Genomic DNA, 12,105 nt, shown 5'->3' with positions numbered 1-12,105 from the left:
GAACATGTTACCTGTGTTTAACTGGATTGCACATCCAATTAAATCCGCTCATTAGCACATAACAAATGTCAACATCTCACTGCTACAGAAATGAAGCCTTCATACCAGCTGTGGTCTAAATAACTCATTGACTTCACATGTTCTCGCTTTTTCCACATCTTTGCATCTTGAAGTGGCATGGGAACAGTTAGCTGGAGAGACGAGGAAAAAATAAATAAAAAGATGGACCAAAAGGGCCCAGAATGTACAGGATGCATTGCTTTTTCCCAGCAGTCCACTTTTAATCAAGGTTTCTTGCACCAAAACAGCCATAATTTACCCTTACAACCTTGGAATTAATTAAAAGAATGGTCCTTTCAAATAAAAACATTCTTAAGCTCAGCATAAACATTCTTTGATCCAGTGTCTGTTTATTATTGATAGTTTTTGTTAATATTTTAAATAAGATTTTATTTTTATATTTTATGTTTTTCACTTTTTTGTCATTTTTATTAGTTTTAGTTTTTTTTTTAAATGTTTATATAGTATTTATTCATTGTTATTTATTTAAAAAAAAACTGCTTTCACCTTGATTTTAAAGTTTCAATAATTTTGATGCGTTTCAGTCATTTTTTTTATCGGTTTTAGTTTTGTTTTTTATTATTATTATTTATAAATTTTTATTTATTAGTTTTTTTTTTTAGTTTTGTTTTTTTTTATTATTTTTTTTTATTTTTTTTTTTTTTGTTACGGGGAAAAGTCACTTTAGAGTTTTAATAAACAAGAATGTTTAAGGTTGTATTAAAGTGTGTTTTATTCTGGAAAATATGGCATTTGTTAGCATGTTTCAGATGATAAAAAAATGTGAATATGGGTCACCATATAAGCACGTCACTTTTTTTGAAAATCAAATTAAATCAAATATAAGAAATAACTAAAATAAACAAAAACTAAATGAAGACATTATGATGTATCCGAGATCTCTTCAATCTCTTCTTATTTGCTTTTCTCTAAATACTCATTAACTTTGATCTTGCTTTGATGCAAACTTTGCATGTGTCACTGTCAAGTAGAGCAGAGATCAAATTCATCAAAACTCGCTAAACCTGTGAGACCCGAAGCAAAGGACTGAGAAACGTTATCTAGCACAAGACCGACGCAGACTAAAGCAGCGTAAGGTCTGGTTCATACTGACGGCATGTTAAAATTACAACCCAGTATACCTGTAAAACACCGTAAACTGAAACCCATTAAAAGCATGCGTTGTGTCAGATCAGTTTCACACCTGAAGTTCCAAACAGATCTGCAAACTCAAAGTTATTAAGCCCACAAGCAAGATTTTTATGCTTCCTGCTTGTCATGATGATTGCTTACATTAGAAAGCAGGTTTTGCATCATTCATTTTAACAAGACTGAATCTGGTATGAAAGAGAGACAGATTTAATCAGCATCTCTCAGCAACTTCACTAATGCAAAGAGAGTGGTTTTTTTTTTCTGTTGCTCTTTGTCACTCTCCCTCAAAAAAGTCCATAAATATACCATGTAGCAACTGTTATGAATGTATATATATATATATGGTTAATGATTTGCATGAATTTATTTTATTTATATTTTATATTTTATTTTTTGCATACTTTATATGCATTTTAAATATATTTTTTTCTTTTTTGTATATTTTCTTTTTTTTTCATTTTAAATATAATATACATTTTAAATTTTATATAAAAATAATATATATATATATATATATATATATATATATATATATATTTATATAAAATTTAAAATGTATATTATAAAAAATATAAAAACATTATAAAATTATAAATAAAATTAAAATATAAAATATAAATAAAATAAATTCATTTTTTAATCCAACAATTTGAATTGCTATTTAAAAATGCTGTTAAAACAAACAAAAAAAATATTTATTTGTTAAAACAAATAAAAAATAAATAAATAAATAAAATGAATATATAATGTAAAAGTATATAAATATAAAATAATCTAAATATAAAATGCATATAGACATAAATAAAAAAATACAAATTAAATATATAAAAAAAATTAAGAATGCAACAATTTAGAATTGCTGTTGAAACACTTTCGGGACACAATGATGCACAAAAACAAACTTGTGTAGCCGCAGCATTTGCATTCACGCACTTCTGTCGAACTTTCTAGACTCGAATACATCTTTTGCATGCTAATGTTTATCTTCTACTGTACTAAGCATTACAGTGTTACTGTGCATTTAAATGTGCGATTATAAAAGCATTTCCATGCCACTTACAAAGCCTTTTAGAAAGCCCATAATTACAGGCAGCAAAGTCATCATGACTGTCTCTGCAGACCAGCAGCGAAGGCGATGTACAGAATGATAAATACACCTCGTGGTGTATTTATCATAGGGGGAGTCGTGGCCTAATGGTTAGAGAGTCGGACTCCCAATCGAAGGGTTGTGAGTTCGAGTCTCGGGCCGGCAGGAATTGTGGGTGGGGGGAGTGCATGTACAGTTTCTCTCTCCACCTTCAATACCACGACTTAGGTGCCCTTGAGCAAGGCATCGAACCCCCAACTGTCCCCCGGGCGCCGCAGCATAAATGGCGCCCCCTGCTCCGGGTGTGTGTTCACAGTGTGTGTGTGTGTGTTCACTGCTCTGTGTGTGTGCACTTCGGATGGGTTAAATGCAGAGCACTAATTCTGAGTATGGGTCACCATACTTGGCTGAATGTCACGTCACTTTTAAAGACACCTCGGTTTCAGCTGGTAAGATTTCACTTTATCATGTATCATGCACAGACCGCAGTATCAGCAGACAGGACTGCTTTACATTTTTTACTTGAGTGACAAAGCAGCGCAGATGTTTCTAACGAAAGGCTTTCAGAAGTGTGCAATCTAAAGAGTATTGTTTGCTCAGACCTGCAAAACAGCATCAGCAGGCTATTCTTCACTGCTGTAAAAGAGTGTCAGGTGTGGAGGTCTGGCTTTAGCCGGACAGGGAAGCATTAGAGGTTTTGTGTTTGGTTTCTTCTTAAATCCCAAAGATTTCATCACCACGGTTAATGATTTGCATGACACTAAACACCATAAACAAGGTAAAAACACACTTGAGGTTGTGTGCTTCTGCTTCAGCGATTAAATCAACAGTGCTCAGTAAACAAATACATGTATTAAAGAGTGAAAATGAAAATAAAAACAACATTTTGCATAAAGAAAGTAAGGCTTATTTTAAAGGCCATTATAATTTTTAAACTGTGGCATTTTCATGTGAATTAAGCACATTTCCTAATCAAATTTTCATTACTGGATTGCTTCAGAAAAGTTTATTTTTGCTTTTGTTTATTTAAATGTTTTATATTTTGTATAGTTTTTATATTTCAATATTTTCAGCAAAAAAAAAAAACAAACAAAAAAAAAAAACGTTAACATTATTTTCTTAAATCAAATAGATTTAAGGATGAAATATGACCTGGACATGTTCTTGATCAGCTTTGTAAGACTAGTAAATATAATAATAACAGTAGTAGTAATAGTAGTAAAGACCGAAGCTAATTTCTTGTAGAACACACTACTCCAATAATCTTTGTTTTATTTACAGATTTTAAATATATATTTTTTACAGTGTATATTGATTCATTTTGTAAATAGTATGCATTCACCAAATTAAATATCTTGCAAGTTCAAGTTAAACTGTGGACATGTTTATAGCAGCTATTTAAATAATTAATGATCTAGTTCAATGCAACATTCAAATATATTAAAATAGCAGATACACATATTATTGTTAATGCTCTAAGTGGCAACTTGGCAACCCATTAATATATATGTGCGTGTGTGTGTGTGTGTGTGTGTGTGTGTGTGTGTGTGTGTGTGTGTGTGTGTGTGTGTGTGTGTGTGTGTGTGTGTGTGTGTGTTTGACCCTGGACCACAAAACCAGTCTTAAGTGTCAATTTTTTCAAAATTGAGATTTATACATCATCTGAAATCAGAATAAATAATCTTTTCATTGATGTATGGTTTGTTAGGATCGGACAATATTTGTCTGAGATGCAACTATTTGAAAATCTGGAATCTGAGGATGCAAAAAAATCTAAATATTGAGAAAATCACCTTTAAAGTTGTTCAAATGTATTCTTAGCTATGCATATTACTAACCAAAAATTAAGTTTTGATATATTTACAGTAGGAAATTTACAAAATATCTTCATGGAACATGATCTTTACTTAATATCCTAATGATTTTTGGCTTAAAAAAAAACTATAATTTTGACCCATACAATGTATTTTTGGCTGTTTCTACAAATATACCCCAGAGACTTAAGACTGCTTCTGTGCTCCAGGGACACATATGACATGACTGACAACAGTTTATTTAACAACATGTAAAACTATTTAAATCAAGCTTTGAAAAAGTTTCATAAAATGGTAAACTTCACATTTCAGCCTGAATTGTTTAAATGTGTAGAATCCACAAAAGCTTGGTTTTCCATCAACCGGTCAAAATTTACAGCAGGCCATGCAAATTCACCCCGTTTTTGTAGCACAAAAACTGCACACAGGCTGAATGTAAATGTAACTCTTTGTAACTCCACTCTCTGACAGCAGGGGGCGCTCGTGGAACAGCAGAAACAATGTAAATAAAAAAAAAAATAGATAAAATGTCAAATTTTATTTTAACATCGTTGTATGTGGCACAACAAAAAGAAAACTATTCTCTTCTATATTCTTCATTCAAGCGAAACTTTTGTGTGCCATATTTTACCTGCCCAAACTTTTCAATTACTTTTTCAATTGAAAAGATGCTATGTGCACAACCGTCCTTTTTTAATCGTGTTGAGTCTTAGATGTTGGATCAGTCAGTCAAATTTCTGGCTTGGCAGAGGGAACAGGAAGGTAAGATAAGATATGTAATTTTGATGTGTGAACGAGCAAGAAATGCAAATGAGAAGAAACAGCAGCTCCTCTGAACACAGGGTCACTAAAGGTGTTCGTAACGTCTGCGCCAATGAGTCACTGATCCTGCATCATCTCAGTGAGACTGGGACTGGCTGCCAGGTGACTGATCTGCATGCTATTATCGCTAATGACAACTGTTACCAAGACAGAAACTAGCAGTGAAAAATGTGTAATCTTTAACTAAATTTAAAATAAAAGGGTAGGTTTGCAAAGGAGATAGATATATGTATACTTCTGCTCTCCAGGGCTGCATTTCTTTAATTAAAAAAGACAATAAAAACTGTAATATTATTAAATATTATTGCAATTTCACTGTTTTCTATTTGGATATTTTGTAAAATGTAATTTATTGCTGTGATCAAAGCTGAATTTTTTCAGCATCATTCCTCCAGTTTTCAGTGTCACATGATTCTTCAGAAATGCTGATTTGCTGCTCAAGAAACATTTCTGATTATTATCAATGTTGAAAACAGTTTTGCTGCTTAATGTAAAATCCAGTCAAAAATTCTGAAATATTATTACAAATTCGAAAAACTGTTTTCTATGTGATTATATATTAAAATATAATTTATTCCTGTTATGCAAAGCTGATTTTTCAGCTTCATTATTCCAGTCTTCAGTGTAACATTGATCTGCATTTATTAGAAACAGAAATCTTTTGTGACATTATACGGCTTTAATTTAATGCATCCTTGATGAATAAAATTATTAATTTCTTTAAAACCTTTTATAGACTTTTACTTTAATATTAATAAAATAAAAATTTAAAAAAAAGACCTGAAAATTGCTATATTTGTGAACAGGCCCTTATTAAAAAGTGTCATGAATCAGATAATACCATAGTATTGTGATGTATACCATGGAACTGAATGATTATGATATTCATATACTATGGTATGTATTTACAAGATTCTCTAAAAATGCCATGCTGAGTGAAGGGCAAAGGTCAAATCTTAGGTGTCTGTCAACAAGATTCAAATAATTGGTTTCTTTTAATGCTGATAAGATTAAACACAGAATGCTAATTAATGATTAATAAGTCTCGGCCGTAGTAAACCGGTCAGGTTTACATTTAAAACTTTAACACCTTTAAAAACAGACAGCATATATATGCATGAGCTATTAGTCCAACCGGCCAAACAGAAACTAAATCCTGACTGTAGAGGACTGAGATCTTCTTACGGATTCTTTAAGGATCAACAAAGTATTTAACGACCAGAGAATTTGGATGTTTGCTTTGAAAGGGAAGCGGCTGTGCTGTAATCCCTCTGGCCAGGGCGGATCACTTTCCTGAGCTGTGCGTGACGGTGGTCTGCTGAAAACACTGATTTACTACAGTCTAAACCAGTTTCACACTCTGAGACAAGGGAGGTCCATTTAGAACGAGGAAGCATGTAACGAATCAATGAAACGATGGAGTATGCATGTATCTATTCGATGATTTGATTGGACAGAATTAACAATGAGAGCTGAAAATATTGAAATACTTCAGATACAACAATGGTGTGTTAAACAAAGGCAGGGATTCTTAGTTTTTTTAAATATGCTTTATTAATTTAATTTAAATTTAATTTAATTTAATATTTTAATATTTTAATTGTATTAATTTAATTTAATTTAATTTAATAATTTAATAATTTAATAATTTAATAATTTAATAATTTAATTTAATTTAATTTAATTTAATATTTTTCATCAACTCATAATCCCCCTAAATTTCCCTCACAAACCTCAGTTTGGAAAACCATGGCTTAAATGAAAGAGGATATACTCATATGAAGCTTTCAATAAACGTATTCATCAATAAGATTGTTTTTGGTCGTGTCAATCTGAGTCTTGTTAAAGTTTTAAATCCCTGCCGCCAAGATGCTTCTCAGTCGGTCACGGATTATCTATAGGGTTGATTGGATTTATTCATGCACGTTAATTTAATTTAATATTTTATTTTTTAGGATTTAATGAAATATATATTAAATCTTAACAGGCTGTATATTAACTTTGGGAGAAAACCGGTCGTTCTATGTGAAATCAGACATTTGAACATCCCCATGTAGCCAAAATGGCATGATCGTCACACCTCTGCGAATTTTTTTCGATCTGTATATTAACTTGTCGATTAAGTTTTCATAATGTATGTGATTGTTTCTTGACTTTTTGAGGTTGTTATTGTTGTCTTTAGGTTTTGATGAGCATTTATTAATAATGACTAACAGACTCTGAAATATTAATGCTTAACCCTTGCAGTCGTGCCAATGCATTTGGACAGATGGATTGAGATGTAAACACACTGAATGACAAAGATACTGTCGACAAGCAGAGGAGCCAGACTGAACACAGCCTGACTGTGAGACCCGACGTATGCAGAGGACAAAGCCAAACCAAAAACACTTTCAGTCACAGACTTACATTTATGCCTCTTCCTCACATAAACCTAAGACTTTGGAAAATTTTTAAGATATAATATTGTAGTGCATGAGCCTTCTGAATTAATTTGTGACCCTGGACCATAAAACTATAGGTTTTTAAAGGTCAATTTTTCAAACTGATGTATGGTTTGTTAGGAGGACAATATTTGTCTGAGATACAACTATTTGAAAATCTGGAATCTGAGGGAGCAAAAAAATCTAAATATTGAGAAAATCATCTTTGAAGTTGTTCAAATGAAGATCTTAGCAATGCATATTACTAATCAAAAAATAAGTTTTAATATATTTACAGAAGGAAATTTACAAAATATCTTCATGGAACATGATCTTTACTTAATATCCTAATGATTTTTGGCATGAAAGAAAAATTAATAATTTTGACCCATACAATGTACTTTTGTCTATTGCTACAATTATACCCCAGAGACTTAAGACTGCTTTTGTGCTCCAGGGTCACTTTTTTTTTTTTTTTATGATATCGCTATTAGCTGTTTAGAAATATCTGGGTGAAGTTTCTTTAAAAAAATAAGATAAGAAAGAAAGAAAGAAAGGCCAATGAAAATATCCCCAGGACAAGTAAAACCTTATCAGCAAATAATTACTTCAATTTGTCTCTTCCTCACTTATAGTATGCCTTGAGAACACTAATAATATACTACAGTATATAATATACAGTAGCAGACTCATTTATGATTTATGTACAGAACAGATCTGGGTGAAGATTTTTCGAGAGAAATAAAGAAACCCCAGCATACAGATTTTGGGACAGAATTGTCATTTTTGACAGAAACGAGCTTTTAAAGTTGAGCAGAAGAAAATCTTTATTTGAATTGGCTGTGAATTTATTTTCACTCAGGGAGTGAGTGATGAGTGGTAAACGAAACGACACGCAGACGGCTTCAGACTCCAGCGGGAGACTCGTGCATCAGGAAGAAAGTAGCAGTCGCGGCTAGTAAACTGAAACAGGAAGAAGCTTGCAACTCAGCGCTTGCACACACAGTACCTGACCTCATCTTCCCTCTCCGCTGACATCCTCCTCCCTTCTTGCATCACACGCCTGCTGCATTTCCCCAAAACATCACAAGCATTAAGCACTAACCGCCTCACCAACAACAACCCACTCAGGGAGTAAAACATGATTTAATAAACCATATTACTCTAATCAAAACTACGCTAAGCATTTTATCACACAGGCCCAGTGCAGTATGGACTCTCAGGTCAGTATGCACTTTAATTAGCACTACGTCTAATCAGCACTGTCCACTGTAAGGTATCAGTCAATGGCAAGCATGTAAGCATCTCAGGTTACCACTGTCCTAGTCTCAGATGGCACACAATGGCATGAATCATGATGCACACGATGGCAAGAGCTGATTGGCTGATGCTGCACAGCTGCCAGGCGTTTCATTGGTCACCTCACATGTCAGTCTTCCTGCCTAGTTCTTGTCCAGATAAACTGCAGACTGGACCAGACTTCACGCTGACAGCAAGACCAAACGCTGTGACAAACTCTGATGACTGTGAGACTTTATCACAGCGTGAAAGGGAATATTTACTCTGGTAAATGGAGTAGCGTGAGAGCAGAGAAGAGAGTAATTGAGGGTCACTCAAGCTGTCAGACTGAAGACTTTATCAAATTAAACGTCTAATTCTCATGTACACTAGATAGGAAAATATTAATGCACATGAGCAGATTTTCTCAGAACCAACTTCACATTTTTGAGTCATTTTTTAAATAATATAAACTTTTTTATGTGTTAAAATGACATATGAGTACTCATATCTACACTTAACATATGTACACAAAACACACACACACTCACACACATATATATAATATTAAATCACGATAAAAAAAAAAGTTTTACCTCCAGTTTCACAGACAAGGATTAAGCCTAGTCCTAGACTAAAATGTAAATCTGAGCTGTTTCAAATGAAAGAAACTTGCACTGACTGATCTTTAAATATCAGTGCCTTTGTTTTTCCTCAAGATGCACACTATTAATGTTTTTTCTAAGGCATGTTTATAAAAATTACTTAAATATCCTAATTGAACTATGGCCTAATCTTGACTTAATCTAAGGCCTGTCTGTGAAACCAGGCCTATATTTTAATATATAAATATATAGTTGATCACAAAAAAAAAGATGTTATATTATATATCCAATTTTTTGACATTATAATATTTTATATGATAAATTACGACATTGAATATATGGAATATATGGAATTATATCATTTAAATATTATACAGAAAACATTACATTATAATAAAATATATAGTTGATAACACAAATTAAACCACTAAATATTTTTTTATATTTAAACCACATTAATAATATATATATATATATATTTGTGATATTATAGTTTACATTTGTGATATTACTTATTTCTATATAACAAAATAGAGAACATATATTACGTTTTAAAACAGTATATTATGCATCACGTATATGTGATAAATGTGACGTGATATATATTCATTTTAATATATATTAATTATATATGAATGCATATAGAAATAATTTCATAGTTGATCACATAAAATATGAAAAAGCCACCTAAAATGGAAAAATTACACTTTTATATTATATATATTATTTTTGGTATTATAATGTGTGTAGCTATACACTGACAGACAGACAGACAGACAGACAGACAGACAGACAGATAGACAGATAGATAGATAGATAGATAGATAGATAGATAGATAGATAGATAGATAGATAGATAGATAGATAGATAGATCCCTGTGTCTGAATATAATAATATAAACATACTCACCCAGTTTCATCAGTGAAGCCAGCAGAACCCATAATGAAATCTCAAAGGGGAGCCGGACTTTTTTATAATCTAAAGTCAGAACCGGGAAGGACTTCTTAGTGGTTTTGTTCCCGTTCTTCTCGTCCCCGTTATTCTTTTTGCATTCGTCCTGACCGGTGCCCGAGCCTGGAGACCCGGAGGCCCCTCCGAGGGGCATCAGACTGCCCACCAGGAGCCCCAAGACGAGGATGAACATCTTGAGCTCCATGCTTCAGAAGATGAGAGGAACCGAGCCTCTCCGGAAACACGAGTAACGCGGTATTATCTGAGCGGGGAAGTTTAGTTTTAATCTACTGGTTAATTCCTGGATCATTTTCTGACGTCGGACTGACTTGACTCGAGAAGCATCTTGGGTTTCCTACTTCCTGGCTTGAGTGAAGCAGCGCACCCTCTCCAGGTGAAGACAGCGAACCAGGAAATACAGACAGGTGAGTGCAGGAACTATGTGCGGGTGTATAAACTCAACTCAAATATCTGGTGTGAGAAGATTCCCTTGATGCGTTAGCCTACACTATAAGGTACAGCTGATGTTCATTTTCTTCCTCCATCATCATCATCATCACCAGCCCAGTGAAAAAGATACTCAATGACAACTCCAACACACTCCTCATCGATACAGAGAGTCCTCCAATCACGGTTTCCGCATCTCGCTCGCTTGTTCTTCTGATAACACCCGAACCTGTTGCGTCTGGTCCCGGTGCGCACGACGAGAAGAGTCGCTCGAACTGCGGATGTCGGTGCTCTATTCACGGCTCTTCGGCGCTCCGCAAAGACTGCTTTTCACACACAAACACACACACACACATACACAACGAGTTCGTTTCCCGTTCCTGCAGTGCGTGATGCAGAGCAAGTACTACGTACCCCTCCAAAAACACACCCTTTGGGCAGGTTTTGAGAAGGCAATGGGAGGGGTCTCTTCATTGGACTGCGTCCAGTGGAGAGGAGGTAGGGTTGCCAGATCGCGTGTTTTTCCGCTGATTTGGGGATTCGTTAAAGGGGTAATACGTGTAAAAAAAAAAAAAATTAAAGACACGAATTAACATTCTGTTAACATTTACTCACACTCATGTCGTTTCAGACCGTATTACTCATTTTTCTTCAATGGAGCACTAAAAAATGAAAAAAAATAAAATTCATAAAATAAATGAATGGGGATTGGTGCTGTCAAACTTGAGGGGAAAAAAGCACCATACACTCTCAGAAAAAAAAGGTACAAATGCTGTCACTAGGGCACTGTACACTTTTGTACCTTTTGGGTACTAATATATACACTTTAGGTACTTATATGTATCTTTAAGGTACCAATATGGACTGTTTTAGGTACAAAGGTGTGCATTTTGAAAAGGTACCGCCCCAGTGACAGCTTTTGTAGCTTTTTTTCTGAGCGTGTAGTAGTCAATATATTTCCTCCTATTACTCACACTCATGTCGTTTCAGAGCTGTATGACTTTTTATCTTCAACAGAACACAAAAATACTGCTCACTCTTTTCCATATAATGTAAGTGAATGGAGACTGGTGCTGACAAGATTTAAAATGACAATAAATAAATAAATAAATAAATAAATAGAGAGTGAACTGTATGTCTTCTGAAGTCATATGAGAGCTTTAAATGATGAATAAACAGAAATCAAAGTCATTATTCACAGGAACCAATGCTTTGAAATGAAATATGCCAACGTTTAAATGGTTTAGACATCATTGATAGTTGAATGGATTTTCAGTAAATAACTTTTTTTTTTTTAGTAAATAACAATTTTGTAAATCACACAAAGCTTTAAATAGCATTCTGTTTATTTTTATAAAATTTACACATAACTTATAAAAAATAGAATTGCATAGTTTAAATGTTCAATGCCAGATAAACGTTGCCAAACATATAAAATACAGGATGCTTTTCTTTTATATCACTC

General features: G+C 33.4%; 1 protein-coding gene across 1 annotated transcript in view; it reads right to left on the bottom strand.

Moving 5' to 3' along the window:
* LOC109090532 (sodium/hydrogen exchanger 1-like) overlaps positions 1-11,083 on the bottom strand; it is a 39,596-nt gene extending 28,513 nt beyond the window's left edge. The window contains exon 1 of the mRNA XM_042773266.1: positions 10,152-11,083. Coding sequence (XP_042629200.1) covers positions 10,152-10,398 — 247 coding nt within the window. The 5' untranslated portion in view covers positions 10,399-11,083. The remainder of the gene's footprint in view (positions 1-10,151) is intronic.
* Positions 11,084-12,105: the final 1,022 nt, after the last annotated feature.

The sequence above is a fragment of the Cyprinus carpio genome, chromosome A16 (genome assembly GCF_018340385.1).
Source record: "Cyprinus carpio isolate SPL01 chromosome A16, ASM1834038v1, whole genome shotgun sequence".
In the NCBI taxonomy this organism is placed as follows: domain Eukaryota; kingdom Metazoa; phylum Chordata; class Actinopteri; order Cypriniformes; family Cyprinidae; genus Cyprinus; species Cyprinus carpio.
Note: the sequence above shows the minus strand (reverse complement) of the source record. Positions and strands in the feature narration are given on the sequence as shown.